The 25,636-nt window shown below is 49.0% G+C and overlaps 2 protein-coding genes across 6 annotated transcripts in view; both read right to left on the bottom strand.

The window, feature by feature from the left end:
- UNC13D (unc-13 homolog D) overlaps nt 1-10,498 on the bottom strand; it is a 48,295-nt gene extending 37,797 nt beyond the window's left edge. For 2 of the 5 annotated variants that reach the window (XM_039501431.1, XM_039501435.1), the window contains exon 1: nt 410-493. In XM_039501431.1, the coding sequence (XP_039357365.1) occupies nt 410-466 (57 nt within the window). In that variant the 5' untranslated portion in view covers nt 467-493. Of the gene's footprint in view, nt 1-409; nt 494-6,695; nt 6,761-6,972; nt 7,183-9,497; nt 9,590-10,294 lie in introns of those variants that run through there. The other 3 variants (XM_039501433.1, XM_039501434.1, XM_039501432.1) reach the window with 3 other exon arrangements.
- A 4,979-nt stretch (nt 10,499-15,477) lies between these two features.
- Nucleotides 15,478-25,365, bottom strand: WBP2 (WW domain binding protein 2). Its single transcript, XM_039501437.1, has 8 exons — nt 25,149-25,365; nt 22,669-22,777; nt 21,992-22,127; nt 19,944-20,036; nt 19,455-19,592; nt 19,077-19,199; nt 17,330-17,406; nt 15,478-17,047 (listed from the first exon to the last, which is right to left on the bottom strand). Exons 1-8 carry the CDS (start codon nt 25,205-25,207, stop codon nt 16,994-16,996), a joined length of 789 nt encoding a protein of 262 aa, XP_039357371.1. The 5' UTR covers nt 25,208-25,365; the 3' UTR covers nt 15,478-16,993.
- Nucleotides 25,366-25,636: the final 271 nt, after the last annotated feature.

Below are 25,636 nucleotides of genomic sequence, written 5' to 3'. Positions count from 1 at the left end.
TAACCTAGGCCTGCTTGAAGTCTACACTGGTGCACCCCTGATTGCCAGAATTGATGGAGCAGCAACAGTGCTACAGCAGTGAAGGATTGAGAGCGTTTAGTGTAGAGACAGATAATATAGGGCCGAGCGCCTTCCCCAAGGTGTTGAGAGCTCTCATCTCCCTCTAGGTTGGAGACCTTGGCCTTCAATTTTGGACCTCAGGGGAATCTCAGGATTTAGTAGCCCCTGACTCTCCTCCCAGTCCCTCCGTGTGCCAACGATTAAACCCCAGAAGATGCTCCGTGCAGCAACGTCTCAAGATCTGAGCGACGTGGGAGTGAGGGGAAGTGAGAACACCAGGCATGAAATCAGAGACGCATAGCATGCAACGTAAACACCTGCTTAAAATGAGAGTAAAGAGACCACATACGTCACTGCTGTCCTCCCCAGGGCCGTCCCCTGCTGGCATCTCGCTGACGGACTCCATGCTGGGGTGGATCAGAGCAAGCCTGTGCTGGATGCCGGAGGCCAAACCCCAGGGAACACAGCTACAGCTCTGCTTATTTAGGCTTGAACAGCCCTCCCCACCAGCATCACCTCCTCTGCCCCTCCCCTTGTTCATATGCTCAGAGGAAACCACACTCTTTATCTCACTCTGACCATTTTAACAGCAACCGGAAATGCACAGGGGCCTCGTTCAATAGATCTTGAGCTATACTTTCTCCCCTGCTTGTGGACTCCATCTGGGGGCTTGCACTGGGGAGGGACTGAGGCTACGTTCCTCTGATCCACGGCTGGATCCTTAGTTTCTTTCACATTATTAGCTATCGAGGGTTGTAGGTGAATGTGGCACTTTACAGACACCCCAGGAGGCACCTTACAGTTCAACTCAGACCCAGGCAATGCAACTGAAACAAGAAAGGCTCTGAAGCAGAGGGGTCAGGGATAAGATGGACCGGGGAAGGCTTTGCAAAAGGAGTGGGAACCCAAGGGGGCGATTGTTAACGGGTGGGAAGTAAAACGCTGTTTCAGGTGTGGGGGCTGAACGAGAAGGGAGCAGCAGGGAGAGAGGGCAGAGCACAGGGCCTGTGACGGGGAACTGAACAGACCACGTGTGAAGATGAGGCAGAGGCGGAGCCATGCACAGTGGCGAAGGCGAGGCTGTGGCGTTGAGGGCCTGGGCCGGGGTGTGAAGCCAGCTGTGGGGCTTTAGAGGGTGGAGTTCACTGTACACTCAAACGCAGCGCAGGAGAGAATCATCCAGACTCCATTCCCGTGAGAGTTTGTCAAAAGCAGAAGCTGTCTGCACCCGAGGGGGTGGGGAATAAGAAATGTCACTCGAGTGCAGGTGATCGGGTTTGACTGAGGTCAAGCTGGGCCTACTCCAGTCTCTGCAGTTCAGCTCTGTACTTAGGCCACTGGAAAGAGCTAGTCCTCCCACTGTATTGCTGGAATGGATAAGGGAATTATCCGCCGGGGTTCTCTGCTCGGTGTCCCCGTCAGGCTCCCTTCTTATGACCCTTTGACCACACTCCTGTCCCTGTTCTTTTATGAGTTGTCCCCCGCAATTAGTAGGTTTCTGAGGTCCTGTAGATCCTCCCCTTAGGCTGGGGGGGGGGTTCCGTTAGCATGGGGTGGGCTTCTGCCTGCCCCGTTTCCCGGAAACCCAATAGATTCAAGATGCGGTTGCCCCATCCCAAAAAATATATATTGGAACTGGAAAAGGTTCAGAAAAAGGCAACAAAAATGATGAGGGGTATGGAACAGCTTCTGTATGAGGAGAGATTAATAAGACTGGGACTTTTCAGCTTGGAAAAGAGACAACTATCGGGGGGATATGACAGAGGTCTATAAAATCATGACTGGTGTGGAGAAAGTAAATAGGAAAGTGCTAATGCTGGAAAGGGACGCGCTGAGATGGCTGTTCTCCAGCAGGGGTTTCTGACCGGGCGGAGCAGATTTCAAAGAAGCAGCTCCTCTCCAGTTACGGGAAGCAGAGTTACAAGTTTTGTTTTACCATCACTCTTCACTCTCATAAACAGTTTATCTGATTGCAAATTACCAGACAGATGAGTTAACAGCAGCAACGGCCATCCCCTTCAAGAGATGCCTATCGCAAGGGTGGGTAAACTTTTTGGCCTGAGGGCCACATTGGGGAATAGAAATTGTATGGAGGGCCATGAATGCTCACAAAATTGGGGTTGGGGTGTGGGAGGGAGAGAGGGCTCTGGTTGGGGTGCAGGCTCTGGGGTGGGGCTGGGGATGAGGAGTTTGGGGTGTAGGAGGGTGCTCTGGGCTGGGACCGAAGGGGGATCAGGGCTGGGGCACGGGTGCGGAAGGTTCTGGTTGGGGGTGCAGGCTCTGGGGTGGGGCTGAGAGGTTTGGGGTGCAGGGTGCTCTGTGCTGGGATCTAGGGGTTGGGAGAACAGGAGGGGGATCAGGGCTGGGGCAGGGGTGTGGAGAGAGGCTCAGGGGTGCAGGATCCCAGCAGCGCTTACCTCAAGCAGCTCTCGGAAGCAGTGGCATGTCCCGTCTCCGGCTCCTACATGTGGAGCGGCCCCTGATCCTTGGAGCGGGGTGATGACACAGCTTCCAGGAGCCACGTGGTGCAGCCCCCGACCTGGCACCCCAGCGGGAGCTCATGGGTCAGCTTAAAATGGCTCACGGACGGGATCCAGCCTGTAGGCCATAGTTTGCCTACCCTGGCCTATCGAAAGGATCTGAATTCCTGTTCACTTGATGTGTGAGAGGGAAGGATGGGAACCCAGAGAACCCCACAATCAGAAAGAAAAGCAGCCTAGGAAATCTCAAAGGAAAGGAGAGAAGATACTCTGGGTACTATGTATTTAATGTATGTGTGGTGTGTATGCAGATAAGGATGGGCTTGGTCTTACATTTAAACAGTGCCTTTTAGCCAGGAGCACGTCACACGTTCACTGCCCATGAGCGTAATAAGCACCATCTGGACTGACATTCCAGGGACGTGCCGAGCTAAAAGCATGAGTTGCTACAGCTTGAGCTAAAGAGGACAGGCTCCATAGCTGGGGCTGCAGCAGACTCATATCCTCTGCAGATCGGGCACAGAGTGGTGTCTACACAGCAGCCATCTCTGGCATTTGAAAAGCACTGGCTGTACCAGCTGTTGGCAGCACACAGGACAAGGGCTTTGACCCTGCTCTGCTGAAGCTGTGTAATCCACAGTGATTTCTCCCCCATGGGGACAGGAAGCCACAAATGTTGCAGCTGCACCAGTTCAGCTGGTCCTGCTAACCCCATCCTATAATGCAGTGGCTGGTTACGAGAGCATGTTCTGTGCAGCAGTGATGTGCACTATGGGCTAGTACTTTCAGAGTCCCAGAAAACACTGGTAGGGGTGCTGTGCCTGGACGATGTCAAAAACACTTATACAAGGGCAAGCGAGACTCCTAGCCATTTCATCCAACTGATGTCCTTGCAACCATTTCCTAGTTCAGTCTAGGCACCTTCGGAGTTGCGACCACTTCTGGGGTGAAACTCAGCATCTGTTTAACAGCATCCAATAAACCATTAAACAGCTGGGTTTGGGTGAGACAGGGATTTCCTTTCCAGCTGAAAATGCAGGGGGGGAGCTGAAGTAGGCAGAGAGAAAATTGGCCAGGATGTGGGTTAACAGCCCTCACTCTTGTGAAAAATAGCTGTCTAAGGGATCTCATAGCAGACACTAGTTTTACATCTCATCCCCTCTGCCCACCCCTACTGACATACAATTGGGCCAGGACCTTCTGCCTAGTGGCAGGATAAGCACATTCTCTCTCCAGTGACCTTCCAAGTGGAGCTTAATGCTAGTCCATTGATCAGAGGGTGGAGACGCAACTGGTGCGGGAGGGCTGAGTTCTACCCGTTAAAAGCTGCTCATAACCATCCAATGACCCTGCAAACCTCCCTCGTGGTTTCACAAGGGCTCCCAATAGCATCTGCTTTCAGTCCCAGCTCTGGAAAGCCAAACCTTTCCAGCTAGAGACAAGTGGTTTCCATTTGCAAGGGCCAGCAATGAATGCCCAGGGCACAGTGCCTGGGGAAGAGCGTGCACGCTCCCTAACAGCACAGGAGAGAAACCCCTTCCTACTGCAGCACGGACCTGTCTGCATCGCCCACAGGTCTCGGTCCTTGTTTCCTATTCAGGGCTGCACAGGGGGATCATGCCAATGAGAGTTTCAGTTGGGTGCCATGCACAGGTTGCAACAGCCTGGGAGGAACTGTGGTGAGGAAACCCTTCTTTTGTAATCCTCCCCTCTTGCTACTATCCCAGACGTTCAGGGAGGAGATGCCTTAGCAGCGCTGTTTCCTCTCACGTTCATTACACTGCTCAGCTTTAGGGGCCACCTCTCTCCCTTTCCACTGTCACACTGACTGATCCGTTGATCCCCGGTACAGATCACACACTCTTAGGTGGCCAACTGGAGTCTGAGACCATCGGTTCACTATGGATTTCTGCTGGAACAGCGAGGGCAGTCAGGGATGTGATGAGGTATGATCCCTGATGGGCACAGCTGTCTCAGCAAAAACCCCTAGTGTAGACCCCAGTTATAAGCTGTGCTTTTACGGGTATAGCTTGTTTTGCTTGTGGAGATGGTTTTGCTCGACTGGAGCAAAGCAGTATAGCAGGATCCACACTAGAAGTACTTTGCAGGTATAGTATATTGGCATTCTTTCACCAGTAACACTTCTGGCGTAGACACCACCTGAGTTTGCCAGCCTTCAGGAGTTTCAGCCAAGTATTTGCTTCATGTTGGGCTTAGATGATGGAGGGTTTCTCCTGCCTAACCTCCCATATGCTGGACTGGAATGATTGGTCAGACAGCTTTATTACTCCCTACTAGGGTGACCAGACAGCAAGTGTGAAAAATCGAGATGGGGTGGGGGGGAGGGGGTAATAGGAGCCTATATAAGAAAAAAGACCCAAAAATTGGGACTGTCCCTATAAAATGGGACATCTGGTCACCCTACTCCCTACATAGGCAGAGTCTATTGGTGTTTTGCTTTGCAATATGCCCAGAAGCCAGTGCACCATAATTGAATAATGAAGAAATATAAAGGCAAAATGAGTTTGGAAACTGTTTTCATCTTCGTTTTTAGGTGCCGTGTGATGGGCAACAGAGCTTGTGATTGCAAACGCAAGATCTGATGCAGCAAAGCTCAGACGAGGTGCAAGAAGCTGTGGCATAAAACACAGACACCCATTCTCTCTCCATGAGCGGATAGCACCTTTCACTGGGTTCTTGCAGATGTCAAGTAACAAAACTCACAGAAATCTCTTATCCCTAAACGGACAGAGAGGATGACTTAAGAGTTTAGTTAGCCCTTGTATCAGCTTCACCTTCCTTTGGAAGGCTCAAGAAATACAATCCATCAAAATCGGTTTGAAAAGAAACACACAATGAAACACATTCTTCAGTCACAGGCCAGCCACAATGCTGTGGTTTTATCATTTAAAAAGACTCCTAAATTAGAAACATGGAAAGCAGCAGTTTAAATATGCGAGAGATGGGTTTTTTTAAACTCGAAAAGTTTATGCACAAGAGCCTGGTTTTGCAGTGCTCTTTGGAAACGTGGCTCGGGCGGGGGACACAAGTACTTTAAATACAAAATTTGACCTACTTTAAAATTACGATCACAGTGGTCAATGCCCTCTCTAAGCAGACCTGCACCTTACAGCTGACCCTGCTCAGGGTTGCAAGGGAAGGTGCACAAACCCTAATGTGTACGCATGGTAGGGGAGAGGTCCTTGCTGGCCCTGAACTTAGGGATCAGTTGAATTCTGGGCATGTGAGCTCTCCATCCAGCCCGGGGTTCGTTCAGGCAGCCTATGCCATTGCAGCTGGGCTCCTCCCAAAAGTAAGAGTGTGACAATGATATCAGACACCGGTATGATAAAGTATCTGATTTTACTGTATTTCTATCTGGAGATTGCACTGGTTACACACACGTAATTGTCCTTCCCCCACTCCCAAAATCCAGTACCATGAATTTCGCATGAACTTTCTGGGGCAGTGATTTTTGAATATGGATCTTCTACTAGGGAAGATAAAACCTCCAGCACGTTCACAGGTAGCTTGATCTCTGCCCTTCCTGATTCCTACCATGGATTTATGAGCTTCTTGATATTGTGCATCTCAATATCATCTCAGCTACCCTGTTCAATTCCTCTTAACAATTTCCACCACCAAAGCACAGATACCTAGCCAGACTAATGCAAACCACTCAAGAAAACCCAGGTCAAGAGACTGGTAGAGCACCCCAAAGAGAATGGCAATGGAAATTTCTGCTATAATATACTGGCCAAGATTTTACAAAGTAAGTATGAGTAACACTTTCAAGGGCCTGTTTTCCAAAGACACCCTCAGCACTTTCTGAAAATTAGACCCTCTTCCAGGCATTTCCAACTGGGATCCCAAAGTCACTTTTGAAATCTGGGCCACTTGGGTGTGCTCCAAACTAGAGAATGTTGCACCGAATAGTGGAGTCCTCTGAAAGAGTGTTTTAAAGCAGCATTGAATGCATCCAAGGTAAATGAGATGCCACAGTTGAGTGACCTGGGTATATTCACTGCTATGGGAGTCTTCAGAGAAAACTGAACAGATCAACAAAAGTCACTTTAGAAGGGATTTTCTCCTTTAAAGAGAACCCAGTGTTAAAAGCAATTCTCAGTAAAGGTAAGTAGCAGCTTGTCTTCCTACCTCTTGGCTTGGTTATCCTGCCGGCGGGCCCACAGCCTTTCCTCACTCTTATCTTGATCGCTGGGCTGGAAATACATGAAAAGTTGAAAAAATGATTTCAACACGAGTCCCACTACTTCTCCTTTTAACACCCAGGGGGCTGCTAGGGAGGAGGCTGGGTCGAATGACTATGCAAAACTCTGCCCTGCCTGTTACTGTTTGACAAGTCATAAGGAAAAACCCAAGAAGGCTACAGCATAAAAACGGAAAGAAATTTCATCATGCAATCATAACATACCCTTCTCCTCCTCTTCAGAGTCTCTGAGATAATGCTGCTCTCCTTGGGCTCAGTCAGCGCATCACCTGACGAAGCCTCCCAGCATCAGTCTCTCCAGGAGTGTAATGTTCAGTGCATTCTGCTGGCTGCCACTCCTTGCCTTGAATAGGATGCAAATCAAATTCCTCTCTCTTCCACAACGCACCCCGTCTCTGTGCTGCCCTCTGTTAGCTACACACACAGCCAAGAGGAGTAGAAGGACAACGATTATTGGTATCCTGCCTAGAAATATGAGAAAGTCTTCCATCCTGAGGGGTCCCCAGACTGCTTCAACTACAGCTCTGCAGAAAAGCAGCCACCTCTGGGCTGGATGACAAGAAACTGCAAGTGCCCAGTATGGTTAGGGAATTTTGGACACCAGGGCAAACACCTACTCTTACAAGAAGTGCTGGGGACTTTTAATGCCAATGCAGGACAGACAGGAGCTTTGCTTAAGCTCTGATCCTAAGAATACAATACCACACATTTTCACGTGTACAGGGAACCACAGTGCAGGGTGCAGAGTTTTTACATTAAATGCTCCCAATCAAAAGAAAACGTGCGATCATGTCTCCTCCAAGCCACAGAGATGCTGGGTTCTTGAAGATACGGGAATGGTTTTTAGTGAACAAATTGTGTAGCTAACAAGTTTCTCTCTTGGCCTTTTCCAATAACATTAATTTGGTTGTGCCATAGAGAAGCTGCACATGAGCACCTAGTATCGCACTGGACACGGACCCACTCCATAACCTCTGTACCGGGGCCGATTTCAAGACCAGCTCAGAAATTCTTAGAGGTTGTCACAATAACCTTTTTGGCATGGCACAACATGCCAGGGAACAAGCTGTTCCAGCTTGGGCTGCATTACCTGGTAGGTCAGGACAGGACGTTCCACCACTAAGTGTCCTCCTCAGGACTGCAGGTTCCAGGGGCAATGAAGGGGTAAAACCCTTCCATACTGGACATTATCCCAGCATTCCTCTGGAGAGCAAGGGGGTTGAGACAAGCCCAACACAGCAATGATTAAAGAATTAATGGAGAGCCCAGTGGTTTCAGACTCAGACCTTGGCTGATTTTTCCTTCCTCCTGCTAAATTTTCCAGTTACTGCCCTGGATAATTTAGCCATGCTTCTTTGTAATTAGATTTAACAAACTTTCAGTGGCCTCTGGCTTATTTTGTCCAATATTTTTAAAATTGGATATTTTATTTGTTCAGTTTGCAATTCTCCTCAGAAGCTTAAAATAACATTTTCTACTAATTTAATCTTTAATACATGTGGCAAAGTTACTTTTTTCCCTCCCTGTGCATTTCCCATTAAGATGAATTCAACCTCAGTCCCCTTTGTTCATTCACTTCCATATATTTGCAGTAGCAGCACCCATAATAGCACAGCTCAGGGGAACTGTTTGTTTCACTGCTATTGGAGGGGCAGGAAAGGAGACTTCAGAGTTCATAGGCCATTCCCTCACCAATTTCACACCCTTCTAGAGCCTTTAGATGCTAAAACGCATCAGCGTCCCCTTGAGATCAAGTCAGATGCTTCTGAGAAAGGCAACGTCAGGTGATTTGAACTCACATCTGGGATCCAGACTCAGCATGTTGCCTGGGCAACCAGGTATTTTATGTATTAATGTATCCAACATGCCTACTATACGTGCCCAAGCACCATACATGAGATTATTGACCAGCTTCAATATTGAGAGACTCCCACCCACAAGCTACATATTCACCCCACAATCACCTCTTCCCCACACAGGAGAGAGCCTGAGAAAAGAAATGGGCCCTGAAGAGCAGCAGACTTGGGCCAGTGGAGGAAGCACATTTCAGAGCCGAGAGCTCCGTACTGAGACCTTACGGGGGCGCTGTGGGCAACCACCCACGGTGATGTGGTCATGAGGCAAGGAGCAGGGCAGGCCTGGGGTTCAAAGCCATGGAAGGGAATTCAGGTCAAACGGGGAGGCGGGGAGAAGCAGTGGGACTGGGGGCAATGGGTGGAGAGCCCAGGGAGGCAGCAGATGCTAGGAGTGATGGGGGGGTGGGGTTGGCCAGGGCACCATTTCCCCTAAGGCCGGCCCTGTCAGCAGTCCCTGGATATACAGACACAGAGGGTATGTCTACGCTGCAATAAAACACCCATGGCTGGCCCGGGTCAGATAAGTCGGGCTTGTGTGGCTTGGGCTGTGGGGTTATAAAATGGCAGTGCAGACACCTAGACTCAGGCTGGAGCCTGGCACATTCCCCCATGTCGCGGGGTCCCACAGTCCAGGCTCCAGCCTGAGCCCAGACGTCTACACTGCCGTTTTTAGCTCTGCAGCCCATGAGCCCGACTCAGCTGACTCAGGCTCTGAGACTTGGTGCCCCAGGGTTTTTAACGCAGTGTAGACATACCCTCAGCCAGCCGGCACCCAGGCCCTACAGGGCTAACTGCACTGACCCACAGCGGAGAGTCGAAAGGTACCTTTGAACGGCGTAAAGGGAAGTTTTAGAAAGGTGGGGTTTTCCATACCAGATCATAGCCACTCCACAAAAGGCCAATACCTGTTGCTCCAGAGTAGCAATTCCAGCTGCTGCTTCAGTGAAAGCATCCTATTGCACAAGTGGCCAATTACTCAATGCTGCCTATGGAGATGGGGGTGGGTAGGGTGGAGTTCCTTCCTGACCCCCCTCCCCCAATGATCGGTTACACCCTAAAGCATGAGATTTGATCACCCCATTGGCTGGCATAACTGTACATTATTGCTCATACAATTATCCAGCCCTTTTTCACATCCACCTATTAGCAGCAGCAGCAGCAGCATTTAACCATATGACCGGCCACAGCAGCAAACAGATAGCATCAGAGCAAGCGGGACGCTAATACCAACTCCGAGTTTAATCCCATGATCAGCCCCATGTAACAGAACTGACTCACGAGTGAATGGAGCTGTGAGCAGTGCCCAGCATGACAGCAACAGGAGTGGTATTTGCCACCCTCCAGACTGTTCGTAGGTCTACATGCTCCACTCTTTGCACCCCCCAACTTTAAAGGATAAAATATAATCGCATACAATGTTCTATATGCTGACACACAATTTTTTGCCCCTGGACTGCAAGCCCCCACCCCAAGGTTTCACATCCCCCCTTTTCCAAGCTCGTGTGCATCTCTAGCCATTTCAAACCCACCCCCAGCGTATCAGCCTCCTTCCACAGATTCAATCCAAGCCTCAAGCCTGGGAACTGGCCCTCAGCCCCAGTCAGTTTTAACAAACACACCAACGCCCGCCCACTGTCTCAATCCCACACATGTATGTGCATGATACGAACCTTTTTCCAGCTGCTCTCTCAGGAAACACACACGCAGCCAAACCCGTTTACCTGAGGGGATCAGGTGAGATTCACTCACAGGGACACTCCCTGCAACGCCTGCCACAAATATTTCAGGCTGAACTTTGCCCCTTGCTGTCCCAATTTGCATTTGCTAACAGAGGCTGCTTCCCAAGCTGTGACTGCCTATAGATCAGACCACCTCCATCACCAGAGACATAATCAATTGCATTTTTCCATTAGTTACTGATTATAGGAAGGCAGGCAGCAACCCTGCAGGCACTGGAAGGAAAACTACATGCAGGATATGAATGGGGTAGCTGGCTAGCCAGGCTTGTTCCGCTGCAATCCCAGAGACAGAATTACATGACTCAGCTGCTCCAGCTGGAAGTAAATTAATGCAAAACACAGATTTTATTACCAGGAGTTCTGCTCGGTAGGATAACAACAGTGTGTTTGTTATGATCTCAGCAGGACTGCGCACATGCTGGGACCGGTCTGCCTTGCTTCCAGTGTTCCACTTTCCGAACAAAAACGAACGCCAGCATTTCAAACTGAGGGCCTGAACCAACTCCTGCGGGCATCTGTCAGAGTTGGAATGGACCCTGAAGTAAAAGCATCTGCACTTACCAGAACCATTCAAATAGCAAGTCAGAAGTTCAGCCAATTAGTTTCCCCATTCTCGATAACTGGAAGGTTCATCTAGTTGGCTAATAACTACTATGGGGATGGGCTCATTAGAGATACCACAGATTAGTTCCGATGTCCACAGAATTAGAACAAGAGCAGCAGACAAAATGCAGCAGCAGAGCTGTAGAAAGTTGTATATTTCAAAGGTGTTGGGAGAGAATTAATCAACAGTACTCAGAATTCTTGTAGTAGCAGTTTTAATCAGAGGATTTCAAAGCATTTTAGAAACATTCACTAAGCTTCACTACACCCCAGTGAGGCAGGGAAAATATCCCCACATTAAAGATGGGGAAACTGAGGCAAGGAGATTAAGTGATTTACCCAATCTCAAATAGAGAATAAGCAACAGAGCCAGGTGAAGAACTACTGACTGCAGGTCCTGTGCTGTAACCACTGATGCCTCTGTTATTGCTATCTTCCCATCAGCACTTAACAGACTTCACGATCTAATAAGCTCCTGAAATCTGTGTGTGTGTGTGGGGTGGGGGAGTGTTTAAAAACCTTTTTATTGGTTCAGTAGGGACAAAAAACACCACATAAAATACAAGACTGTCCCAATGACACATTGCAATGGTATGATTTTAGGATCACATGATGTTGACTTAGTGCTGGTTTAGAACTAATTAAAGAGCCAACATGCTGAAACTAGATCTGGCAACATATTAATTTATGCCATTTCCTGCCCCTCTGCTCCCACTTCCAAGTGGAGGCAGAGCTTCCACGCCACTTACCTCTGCATCAGGTCCTTAACAGTAAGACAACTTCTCCCTAGAGCTTTTTATCTGCAGCTACCAAAGTGTTTTCCAAAGGAAAGACAGACCATTACCCCCACTTTCCAGATGGGGTAACAAACACAGATGAAGTGTCTCGCTCAAGGTCACACAATAGCTCAGGGGCAGAATCATTAATAGAAAATCCAGGTCTCCAGACTCCCAGTTTAGAGATCTATCCACTAGGCCACCCTGTCCCCCGCAGATAGCTGCAGGTGTTCTTCTTGTGCCAGAATACTCAACATGGCTTCCCAGTAGCTTGTAGATTTGGTGGCCACTGGGGGTGGAGGGGGAAGAGAGAGGAAGATTTCTCAGTCTGTTGAGTTAGCAGCCATTTTAGAGGAAAGGGCTCTGACTATCACTGGGTCTGTACAGTGTTCTCTATTTGTTCTACTCATGTGTAGAGACAAGGCTCCATTTCTATGTGGATTTCACTGCGGAATCTGATGGATTCTGATTAAATCTGACCCCAATTAAACCCAGGCAGCTCCATGGAATTGAATATCCTGGTCCAAGCCCTGATCATCTCATGGCTCATCTATTGCATCCTCTACACCTTGGGCCATCCTCACACTCGCTTCACAGCTCCCCAATCTATTCAAAACTGCTGCAAAAATCTTCTCAGCTCTGACCGTGATCCACCCCCCTCCCTGCTCCATAAATCATAGAATCATAGAATTCAAGATCAGAAGGGACCATTATGATCATCTAGTCTGACCTCCTGCAAGATGCAGGCCACATAAGCCGATCCACCCACTCCTTAAGCAAGTGACCCCTGCCCCATGCTTCGGAGGAAGGCGAAAAACCTCCAGGGCCACTGCCAATCTACCCTGGAGGAAAATTCCTTCCCGACCCCAAATATGGCGGTCAGCTGAACCCTGAGCATGCGGGCAAGACTCTCCAGCCATACCCTCTGGAAAAAGGCTAACAATATCCTATCATTGACCCATTGTACTAATTACCAGTGTGGCACTTAATTGACCTATTGACTAAGCCCGTTATCCTATCATACCATCTCCTCCATAAACTTATCTAGCTTAATCTTAAAGTCATGGAGGTCCTTCGCCCCCACTGTTTCCTTCGGAAGGCTGTTCCAGAATTGCACTCCTCTGATGGTTAGAAACCTTCGTCTAATTTCAAGCCTAAATTTCCTGACAATTTATATCCGTTTGTCCTCGTGTCCACATTAGCACTGAGCTGAAATAATTCCTCTCCTTCCCTGGTATTTATCCCTCTGATATATTTAAAGAGTGCAATCATATCTCCTCTTATCCTTCTTTTGGTAAGGAAAACAAACCGAGCTCCTCAAGTCTCCTTTCATACGACAGGCCTTCCATTCCTCGGATCATTCTAGTGGCCCTTCTTTGTACCCGTTCCAGTTTGAATTCATCCTTCTTAAACATGGGAGACCAAAACTGCACACAATACTCCAAATCCTTTCACTCACACCCTATTGCCCCCTCAATCAGATTCACATCTGTGCCAGGGCACGGTGAGAGGGAAGCGTACTTGTTCTCCAACCTATTGCAAGAGGAACTGCAATGAAAAGGGGTAGAGACCGCTGATTTAGCCAACTGATTTCAACTCTTCAGATGGAAAACGTTTGTCCGGTCCCAACTCGCTCCGTGCCCCTGGAGCGCATCCAGTTGTTAGCAGCCATGACTCTCTACCTGCTTATCTCAGAACCTCCACTGGACTGGACTTGGGAGGAGACACCTTCCCCGCTCAGTTTTCAGATGCGAGTGCCTTTAGTGAGCTGGCAAAGGGCCCAAGGGAAGACACTCGCTTTCAGCACCGGGTCCACTTGTCAGCAGAGCCCCGTGTCCGTGTTTCTTCTCTGGGGCACATCCAGCAGAGGCAGGATTAATCGGGGGTGTGGAGTCACACAGTACATACCAGAGCTGCAGGGAAAGGCCCAGGGGGCAGGAGCACAGGCAGCACCGTACCCAACCGTAAATTCCCTGGGATTTTCTGTGCTTGGGCAAAAGGAAATCACAGAAGGGCATAAAAACCAAGCGAAGGAGCCCTGCAGTACAAAGCACTCTGCTAGAGCCACGGGAAATGTTTTGAGGCATCTCCAAGGCTACACTCCAGGAAGCTAGCAAAAGCTATTACTGGCTTTGAAATTAGACTCATGACAAATGTAATCCATAAAACAGGATTTACCAGGATCTTGCTGTGCTATAAGATTCCGTTTCGTCTTGTCTCACACCCCTCCCCATCTTCATCTCATTAGGGAAAAACCCAACAGCTAAGCAAGCGTCTGGTTCAAGTCACATAAATAATATAGCCTGGTAGGTTGCCAGAGCTGAGTATGCACTAGCTAGAAACTTGGGTTTGGAAGATGGTCATATCAGTAAGTGGGTGAGTATCAGGTGTGTTAAAGTGGCTTGTTACAGCTCATGGAAGGAAGGAAGAGTAGGAGGGCTGAGGCGCCTGGTTTCCTGCTATGGACCAGACCCTGAATGCCCTCAACTCCCGCTCACTTCAGTGGGAACTGGAGGTGTTCACCATCTCAAAGCATTTGGCCTAAGTGAGCACACTGGTTCTTCAAGCTGGAGCTGACTAAGTCACTGCATCCTAGAGAACAAAGGGGTGAAAACGGTCATCCCAGGAATTCGGGGTCCCCAAAGCCTGAGGAGACCGTATGCTAATACTTCACTGGAATACTTTGTCACTCTACAGCACCTTCCATCTAAGGACCACAGAGCACTTTAATGAATGAATTTGGCCCAGGAAAGGCCAATAGCACCTAAACAATCTAGGGGAATGGGACGTAGACTCCTAAATGACTCAGGCCCTCTGGAAAATGTTACCCATCATCTCCATTTTAGAAACAGGGAAGCTGAAGACAGATTAAGTGACTCACCCAAGATCACACAGGAAATGTGTGGTAGAGCCAGGAATAGGATCCAGGTCTCCTGACCACCAGCCCTGTGCTTTAAATGTAAGACAATACTTCCATCCCACTGCCTGTGATGAGGCCAGCGTGACACACAAATGCACAGGCACAAAAAGCGTCAAGCGAATTTATCTTTACTTCACAGTCTCAGCAAAACAAAATCTGCATTCAGAACTTTTTAAAACATTTATATATTAATTCAACTTCAAAATAAATACTTTTTTTAAAATACCCATTTCTTTACATCACTGCAATTTCAACTGCAAATCTAGAAAAGTCAGTGCACAGAGCAGCAATATGACCAGTCAGCTAGAAAGCTTTCAGGAGATCAAACTAAAAGAAAACAGGAGGTGGGCCTTGTCTTTCGTGCATGTTGCATGCAGTAAACTTCAGCAAGCTTCCTTAGCACATGATCTTTCAGCACACTTGCTTGGAAGAGCTGTGCACGGCTCTCCCAAAGGAACTCAACAAATCTGATTCATATGCAAGTCTGCAGGATTCTCCCACAGCTGGTTACTGATCAGTCCCACAGAGGTTTCAAGTCCTGCAGTGACTGCTACTGAAATCAATATAAAAAATGACATCATAGAACAAGCATGCTTGACTCTCTAATGGAGCTGAAAAGCCCAGGTGAAAGTGCAAGATTAGTGTTATTTATAATTAAATTCATAGCTGGTCTGGGAGCACTAACCAATGGCCCAGTGATGAAAAAAAGGAATGTTCTTAAGCTGTGCTACATTGCTTTCTCCTGGATAACCAGCACCGCAGGGCTAGTTCCAAAAATTAAATCCAACTGCAAGTGAACACATTGTTCTACATACTTCTGCTTGGAGTGCCATTGCTATAGTGATGGGAGGTGATTTACAACTGCTGCTAACTCGGAAAGACAGGACTGGCACGTGAACTTTCATCACGGAGCTCAAGTCAGCTGGAGTATGCCCAACAAGCCAGGACGTTCAGGAATCAAATCGGTTTTGAAGTGTTGGAGGGGGGCCTCCTGTCAGTGACTACAGAGACGCTGGCTTGGTAACTCGGCACTCCAGAGACCAGGAATCTCAGCACTTGTGTTTCCTTCTGTTGAAGGAAATCTAGGAAACGCAGCCCTCTTGGGGTCAGATTCTGATCGCCCTTCTGGAAAAATGAGCAGTAACCAATTTGATGACATTACAATGAAGTTAAAACCAACATGAGAGAAGAATCAGGCCTTCAGTCTTTCCACGGTGCAACAAGACTGTCTTCAGTCTCACAAAGGGAATGAGCCATAGAACAGAGTCATCCGTCTGCGACTCTTTCCCACATGCTCCCGGTTATACTAGCAGAAGAGGATGCATCTGGGAACCATTTTGCAGGGGTGGGTGGAAGCATCAGGAAAGCAGAGTATGATGATGTTTCAGCTCCACTTGGTCAGGGGGAAAATGCTCTCCCATCCAAGTCAGAACGACACACACAATTCCCAAATCCTTCTAGTGTGGAGTTTACACAACTATCTCCACACCCACCTCAACTGAACAGTCTCATCACAGCAGCAAGATGCGTCACTGGCCAGAAAATGCAGCTTGCATTATTGGAAAGGAAAAAAAAAAACAAAACCCAAGGTGCATCAATGACTAGAAAAGGAATGGTCAGGATTACTGATCTAAGACCCACATCTTACTGGGAAAGAGACAGCAGGACATTCTAATGCCCCAATAGACCCAAGGTATAGGTAGGTGCCACAACACAGCCTTGTAATGAGAGTCAAACATTTCCTCAAAAGATCAAACTTGACTGCACCAAGATAGGACGCAACAGTGCACTTTGTGGGGGTACAGCAATATTTCAGGTGTCCCTGCTGAGGGAAGTTTCCTAAGCACTGGACAGAAGTGCAACAGGTATCAGTTTCCTTCTGAAGCCCAGAGCTCCCTCCGCAGCCTCCCGCATGCAATTATGGAGCAGATGAAAGCTAGATGAGATGCGCCAGGCTGAAGGGAATTCTCTAGAGTTAAGACAAGTCTTGTTTCAGTGTTAGGGATCTGTTAGCTTTAAAATTGGAACAGTCGCCTCATTCAAAGGAGGACTATATTAAGTGTACTGGTGGAGAAGGGATGCAAGAGAAACTGTCATGGATATTCTAGCTATCACTGGGCACAGGGAAAGCAGGAATTTGACAGCAGGGAGTAACAAACCCTCAGGGTTGCAAGTGATAGTGCAAAACATTTTAAATCTCTTCCTTCACTGTATGTGTGTCTACCTGCCTCGAGGGAAGACTATGACTCCTTAAAGCTGTACACCCCACCCCAAGATTCAGCTAGATGGAAAATAAGGAAGCAATGCATCATGGAGAGGTTCCTTTTCAGCTTATTGGGTCTTCTTGTCCTCTGGTGGGAAGTAAGGAGGAGGGGGAGGCTGGTCCTAAAATAGAGGAGGGGAAAAATATGTAAGGAACATAAATCCACAGCTAGGAAATCAATTAGTTCAAACAAACCCTGCTTCTCCAACAGGAACAATGGCTGTTAACACAATCAATATTGCTGCTTTTAATCCTCTATTATCCGTACATGATCACTATCCAGATTATGAACATTTTATCTAATTTCCTGTGAAATTTACTATTCCCTCTAGAGTGACTCTGCCCCCCTTTACACAGTCAACATACAGTTGTTTATTACATATAGAACAATGCGTGAAACTTACTGTGGGCATGTAGACATTATGAGGGTTGACTGGACTGTAATAAGCACTGGCAGCAGCTTCTGCAGCCTTCGCTTCAGCTATTGCAAGCAAACACAGGTTAAAGATTAGGTGACACTGCAGGGAACGTCTATCAGCAAATAAAAGCCCAGCATGTTTCTGCCTACCAGGTATTAGACCAACCCTCAGTTCTGTACCCACTTGATCTACAAAGTGGCAACAACACCACAAAGCTACATACTTAGTGGGACCCCTTCAAACGGCAGAGGGTGAGGAATCAAGTCATTATAGTATTGCCCAGTAAGAAGCCAGGGAGATCACCAGGTCCTGTGGGACTCAGCACTGAAGGAGCTATAATATCCTGCCACATCAGCTTGCAGTTGCCATCAGGGTTTTGCTCTGTCCATGGAACAAATGCTAACAGCTGCTTTTGAAGACCAGCCGATCACAGGCAATGCTCCCCGAAGGCAACGATCCAAAGACTTTTTGCAATAGAAAAATGAGGCTTTAATAGCAGCTGTGGGGAACTCACTCCTTAGAAAAGGCTAATCCACAAGAGCAGCCTGGATCGTGCGGCTGCCCCTGACTCTGAAGTCCTGCGTTCAGCCCCATGGACCCACCACCTTTTCCAAGTGCCAGTCCTGAGCTGAACAGCTATGGATTCAGGTTCTAGAGGTGTGCTAAACCCACCCCTTCCCCCACCCCCAATTCCTTTAAAGACCCGAGATCCAGCAGTATTAAAAATGTCACTTATTTAGCATTCGCTTCCTGTGATTTTAGTGTTTGTTCTGTATGATTGTAGCGATTTCACATGCAAGAACTTGAGAAAATGTCCCAAATCACTTTGAGAAACCTCATTTAATTGAAACTACAAGTCTGAGTTTTATGACTGACTTCAGACCCATTTCTATTATATGACTCCCATCCAATTTCATCAATTAGGGAAGTATGGGCAGGTCAGATGAAAGCTGGGCAGCTAAGATTAACAAGGTTTGTTCTGCTTAGTCCTCTGGCTTTCTGAAAACAATGGTAGAGCCGTGCCAAACAAATGCTGCTTAACTCTATGGATTTCTACCATGCTTCACTCATTGTTCCATTTCACTGAATGACAGTCAGACTGATTCCGATTGACCTGCTGTAGCTGAAAGCTCTTATTTATAAGAGCATTTCTATTCTGAAAAACGTTCTGTTCTCACCGAGACCTTCTTACTCATCAAATCTACTCCTGCATCTATGAGTCAGATCTGCTGACTAATACAAGCTTTACACTGCTGTTTTGTTTTGTTACTCCTGCAGAATGAACATCACTATTGGAAAACAAGCTGGATACTCTTCCGGCTGACACAGAAACAGAATTGATCCAACTGCAGAATATTTGTTGATGATGAACTTGTTGAAAAGACCCCAGGTTGGCCGTCAGACTGAACTGAGTTTGCAAGACTGGCAGTTAGGAAAAAAAAATATTTTAACTTGTAAATGGAGCAGGTTGTTTCTGAAAGCACCAAAATTTGATGTACATGAAACCTTGATTATGCCACTTTTAAATGTTACTTTTCAGAGGAGAATCACATTTTAATGCTTTTGCTCATATTCATTATGCTCTATAGACAACTATTTGCTGCATATTTCTACATGGCCATCGTAGAGAGAAGAGAAATTATACTGGAATGTAGTAGATCAACTCGTTCTCAGTGACCGATGCTACTAACATTGCAGAGGTCTGATCTAATCCACTGGACACACTTCTCACCTGCAGGAGTGGAAGGAAGGTCTGGGCCACTGACTGGAGGCTCCATGGGCCCAGGGTAAGGAGGTGGTGGAGGCTGCATGTAACCCATGGCTCCATCCATCATGGGGGGACCAGGATAAAACTCTGCTTGGAAAGAAAGAAAATGAAAATATTGTAGGAACAGCTCCTTTGGGTCAGCCATGGACCATATACAGCCAAAACAAGTCTGAAAACTAAATACAATTAAATAAGCTCAGGAGCTTAAATTGCATATGGCGCTGAACCAAACGTGAAAACAAGCCAGACGTTATCTCCAAACATGCATCCACCTGCCCCTCTTCCTTAACCTGCTTTAATTTGGTCACTGGAAAGATTTCCTTATTCAGTTCACAGACTCACCAGGAGGTGGTGGTGGGTAGGGGTATCCTGGCGGAGGGGGACCATACACCCCATTGGCTGCAGGTGGCGCAAAGGCGTAAGCTCCATTCGGCATGTAGGAATAACCGTATGCTCCATTGGGAGCTTCCCCTCTAGAGGCTGTGAAAACAAAAGCAAGTTGATTCTACCAGATCCACAAGGACTGAATCAAGGTCAGGACAGATCGGACCTCTTCACAGCAGTAAATCAGACAAACTCGGAGACGGGTGCAATAGGCTAAGCAGATCTACAGCTGACCAGATGAGTAAAATTAATGATTTTTTTTTTTTTAAAAGCAAGTGAAATCCCGTTACCCGCTGAAATTCAAAAATATTTTAACCCATCCTGCCATATCTTATTCTAAGAAGGACACATGCACCCTATGCTTGTAACAAGCCCACACAAAAGAGCCAGCTCCTCCTCTACCATTACCCGATTTAGCCTTTTGGTTAAAACTGAAACTTTCAGTACCTTGAGATGCCACTTGCAGCATACGCTGTCCAAACTCAATCGCGCCCCCAGCTGAAAAAGTTATTTTGAATGTTACAGATCCTTCCCAGCCACCTGCAGAGGAGAAAATAAATCAGCTGAAAGAGGAGAATCTTTTTCAATGTTATTTAGTCTCCCTGCTATGAGGCAATTGTTGTGGTGTATCTATATAGATCCCTCACATGCAACATTAAAGTACTTTAGCTTTGTCCCAAATACCTTAAAAGCCTGCAGTAAAATGACAGGATCGGCATAATTATGCTCTGATTAGAAAAATACACGTTGGCCATGGGTGTTTCAGGTCAAGGGGTACCTGAAGTTGGAGCATCAATCAGAGGTTGCTGAAGTTGTGCCTATTGTCATAGTGGTTGGCAATGACACCAGCAGCATGAGATTTGCTCTGGCTCGGTACAGGATTAGTGCAGAAAACAGGGATTGTGTTAGTCCAGTTTGCTAAAAAGCCTTTACAGCTAGTCAGTCACTAGCTATAAATTAGACAGGGGTGTTGAGTACCCAATGGAGCAAAGAGCATAAATGGTAGGAAATATGTGGGCAATGTAAAGCTACTACAGAGTCCAAGAAAGATGTTCTAGGATAGGATAAAAAAAATAAAAATATGAGCGACATCCCAGGTTTCAGGCTTAAAAAAACCCAACCAAACAAGAACAGCCCAAATGTCCCAGCACCACACCAGAGATGAATCACTGTCAGTGGCAGAACAGGAAAATTAAATTACTTTGTGAACTAAACCTGAGATGCTTGTGTGTGTTATAGTGACATTCCTATTATAGGGAAACTCCTCTGGGAAAGGCCCACACAGATTTTAGGCAAATCCTTTTGCCTTTGACATGGTTTTCAGGGCTTGTTCTCACTGTGTGCACCCCCTCACAGGCTGGTTTGTCCTATTTGATCCTGCACAGACGCTATAATGCTGATTTCCAGGATCACAGACTATGGTGTCCTAAGCATGGGATGACGACTTCAGTGCAGGGGCAGCTCTAGACATTTTGCCGCCCCAAGCACGGAGGGTCTGCTGGTCCCACGGCTTCAGTGGACCTCCCGCAGGTGTGCCGCTGAAGCCGCGGGACCAGTGGCCCCTCCGCAGGCGTGCCACCAAAGGTAGCCTGCTGCCGCCCTCGCAGCGACCAGCAGAGCGCCCCCCGTGGCTTGCCGCCCCAGGCATGTGCTTGGAGCGCTGGTGCCTGGAGCCACCCCTGCTTCAGTGCCAGAGTAAGCAAAAGAAATCAAGCTGGGGATGAGAGAGAGCGGTTATCAAATTACAGGTTTCCAGTAACAGTGAAAGGAGGAACACAAGTAGTACTGGGTAAATACGTATTTGTACAAATCTTTCCCCTGTCTCTCCAGGTCCACTCAAGTATGTAAGTTCCCCTTTAAAACCAGCCTCCCCAATTTCAAGATTGCTTCTTCCCTTTCAAGCCTGAAATAGAACACGTAATGCCCATTTATTCAGTTTCCTGTTAAAATAAAGTGACATGAGATGGTTTTTACTACTAAGGTATCTTGTGGCAATAACACAACCTTTCCTTGAGCTACACAAGAGAGTTGTGATGGACAACTGTTTCTGGTAACTTGTCTGAAAGTGAACGTGGATTTAGGAAGAAGAAGAAGTTTAGCAAAGAATCATCTGGACAGGGATTGAACGGGTTATCTCAACAGGCCATAGCTTATCGACATCCCTTAGAACTTTGCCGGCATGACCTTCTCTCTGTTATGAGCCACTTAAAGACGTTTCGTCAATGAGCTCATTTGGCCAATTGAACTTTAACATTCAGAACAGACAGCGGAAATTATATCAGTTTCTGGAACAGACCAATTCATTGCAACTGGACAGGGAGAAAGGGAAGGGAGAGACATTTTTCGTTACAGTTTTTAAATAAATACATTTTAATAGTATTGAATACTAAGCCATTTGGATAACACCCAGTTTAGCTCAATGCCTAAACTTGATATTTCTCCAAATCTGATGCTATGCAACTATCTTAGCATTACTGTAACCAAAAATTGCATACCTCCTGTCTCTGCTTTCACTGTCCCCTTGATATAATTTGCTCCAAATACAGGCTGTTTAATCTCACAATCTTTTATTAAATAAAAGGGCATCATGAAAGACTGCATAGGATCCTTTCCCTTGGACACAAAAATAACCTGCAGGGGAAAAGAGCAAACTCATAGTAAGCGACATTTGAAACAAGCATGAAGCATAGATAGAGACAATTTACTGTGAGAAAATGGAGCTCAATGTGCTGAAACTGCTTCCCACGCCTGGAGCTTTAAATTAGCCCTGCAGGTCACAAGATCTCCAGAACAGCAGAAAGATGCCTGAAAGCTGAGGCTATGAGGCAATAATGTGAAGTGCCTTCTAGAAGCATACACTAGCTATGATCTCTCTCCTCCTGTTTTCTAGTCAGCTTGCAGCTCTCCAGATGGTTATGATTATTAGTTTAACTGATGCATTAAGCATTTGCTTTTCAACTCCTGATGATCCTTGGCAGGCTACATAGCTGCTTGCAGGAACTAATCAAATTTACGTCTTTTGACAAAGGATTTACAATGCATTCATAATGCTGCTGAGGTCCAAAGATCATCCATTTTCAAGGGCTGCTAGATAACCATACTTTCAGGAACCAGGAAGGTTTCTCTGCCACTCTCTATTAAAGTGTCTGATCCCATTATGAAAACTACTTACTCTAAATGGAGTCAAGAAGACACTTCCTTTCTTGGTCCCTTTAAAGGCATCTGGCATGTTTTCCATATCACTGAATGCAATTTCTACGTGGTCATAGGTCATCAAAATGCTACCAACAAGCAAAGGAAAGAAGAGGCATATTATTAGGACTTGATCCAGAGGAGCAGTTTGTGTAAATTTGATGGCCTGTATCGCGGTGGGCAAACTACGCCCAGGGACCGCATCCAGCCCTCCAGACGTTTTAATGCGGTCCTCAAGCTCCCGCCGGGGAGCGGGGTCCAGGACTTATCCCACTCCACGCGGCTCCCAGAAGTAGTGGCATGTCCCCCATCCAACTTCTACGCGTAGGGGCAGCCAGGGGGCTCCACATACTGACCCCACAGCTCCCAGATTTAGCTATTTTGATTTAGAAACTGGTAAGTTACATCAGTGCAACTTCAAGAGTGGATGCAGTTATACGTCCTTTATATAAGTATAACTGCGTCCACGATAGCAGGGGGTTACCTGGATTAAACTATATTGGTGTGAGATCCCGCTCCTAATTGAAGTAGTGAAATCTATGTGTTGAACAGGCCTCAGCAGAAAAATTGTAGAAAAACTGAGTGTTGGACAGGTCCCAGAGGACAGGAGCCATGTTCTGCTGTGGCAGAACAGGGTGCTATCTATGTTAGAGAGGGACAACATCCACTAACAAAATAACAAAAGCAGAAGGAAAGAGCATCTTTCGAAGGGCAGGAAATTGCTGAATGGCAAAGAGGGATACACAGATCTAATTCCCACTAGAGTCTGAGTTCTAACAGCCTGACCAGGTGGAGAGGGGGTGGGAGATGGATGCTGCCTGGGGTCCATGCCATTGGCACTAGATGATCTACCCAGGAAAGAGCATAGCTCCCAGCAGCACCAGCACGAGCTCTGGACAGGTGAATCTGCCCAGCCAGCGCCAGCAGCACAGTACCATGAGAAGGGGCAGGCTCTGCAAGGAGCGAGAGTGGAGCTGGGGCTCCACTCCTGCTGCTGCCCAAAAGACACCATGGCAGCCCGCGAGCTCCCAAAGGAAGATTGCCACCTCTGCAGCACAAGGAACAGGGCAAGAGGGATGAACCTGAGCCCCTAATACTGGGCAGCTGGCAACGCGCCCGGAGCACCCGGGCTGGTATCTACAGGCAGGGCTGATCCCGGGAAATGGCGGACAGGTGACCCCCCCTAGGGCCAGTGGCAGCGGGTTAGTGGGGGCCAGGCTGCCATGGCGGGCAGGTGACACCCCTGGGGCCCGTGGCAGCGGGGGCCAGGCTGCCATGGCGGGCAGGTGACACCCCTGGGGCCCGTGGCAGCGGGTTAGTGGGGGCCAGGCTGCCATGGCGGGCAGGTGACATCCCTAGGGCCCGTGGCAGCGGGGGCCAGGCTGCCATGGCGGGCAGGTGACACCCCTAGGGCCCGTGGCAGCGGGGGCCAGGCTGCCATGGCGGGCAGGTGACACCCCTAGGGCCCGTGGCAGCGGGTTAGTGGGGGCCAGGCTGCCATGGCGGACAGGTGACACCCCTAGGGCCCGTGGCAGCAGGGGCCAGGCTGCCATGGCGGGCAGGTGACACCCCTAGGGCCCGTGGCAGCAGGGGCCAGGCTGCCATGGCGGGCAGGTGACACCCCTAGGGCCCGTGGCAGCGGGTTAGTGGGGGCCAGGCTGCCATGGCGGACAGGTGACACCCCTGGGGCCCGTGGCAGCAGGTTAGCGGGGGCCAGGCTGCCATGGCGGGCAGGTGACACCCCTAGGGCCCGTGGCAGCAGGGGCCAGGCTGCCATGGCAGACAGGTGACACCCCTAGGGCCCGTGGCAGCGGGTTAGTGGGGGCCAGGCTGCCATGGCGGGCAGGTGACACCCCTAGGGCCCGTGGCAGCGGGTTAGTGGGGGCCAGGCTGCCATGGCAGGCAGGTGACACCCCTAGGGCCCGTGGCAGCGGGTTAGCGGGGGCCAGGCTGCCATGGCAGGCAGGTGACACCCCTAGGGCCCGTGGCAGCGGGTTAGCGGGGGCCAGGCTGCCATGGTGGACAGGTGACACCCCTAGGGCCCGTGGCAGCGGGGGCCAGGCTGCCATGGCGGACAGGTGACACCCCTGGGGCCCGTGGCAGCGGGTTAGCGGGGGCCAGGCTGCCATGGCGGACAGGTGACACCCCTGGGGCCCGTGGCAGCGGGTTAGCGGGGGCCAGGCTGCCATGGCGGACAGGTGACACCCCTGGGGCCCGTGGCAGCGGGTTAGCGGGGGCCAGGCTGCGGGGGGTGGCGATGGAGCTGCCATGGGGCGGGGGGGGGTGTGCCAGCAGTGGGGGGGACGGGGCTGGTGAGACACGCGGCCCTTGCTCGCAGGGTGGGGGCCCTGGTCTCACCCAGCCACACGGGGGGGGGGGACGGACCACGTGACCCACCCCACCCCCTTCGAGCTGCCCACTGGTAACGGCCCCCCAGGAAAAAGGGGGGGGGGCTCTCACCTCTCGCTGTTATTGACAATCACGCCGCCGCCCTCCGAGTGGTTCCTGTTCAGCGCCATGGCGGCCTCCGCGGCTCACTCCCGGGCCTCCCGCTGCGACCGGACACGGGCCAAGGGATGAGACACTGCGCCTGCGCAACGAGAGAGCACTGGGGTGGGATGTGCGCGGAGACCGAATCGCCCAGCATGCAAAGCGGCACGGCACGAAGGCGGGAGCGTGGCATGCTGGGACCTTTAGTTCCCAGGGGTCCCTTAGAGGTGGAATGTTGCATGCTGGGATCTGTAGTTCCCATGGGCCTCTTAGCGGTAAAGTGTTGCATGCTGGGATATGTAGTTACTCTGGGTACCTCAGAGATGGGCTGTTGCATGTAGTCTCCATGGTCTGCTCCAAGGGACACGGAGCATGGCATGCTGGTCTGTAGCAGGTGGCCTTAGGCCGGCCTTCTGCTTCCCCATCTGCACACGTTTCCCAAGGCTGCCGATGGGGTG

Source organism: Mauremys reevesii, linkage group 15 (assembly GCF_016161935.1).
Source record: "Mauremys reevesii isolate NIE-2019 linkage group 15, ASM1616193v1, whole genome shotgun sequence".
In the NCBI taxonomy this organism is placed as follows: Eukaryota; Metazoa; Chordata; order Testudines; family Geoemydidae; genus Mauremys; species Mauremys reevesii.
This window is presented reverse-complemented; position numbering and strand designations above follow the sequence as displayed.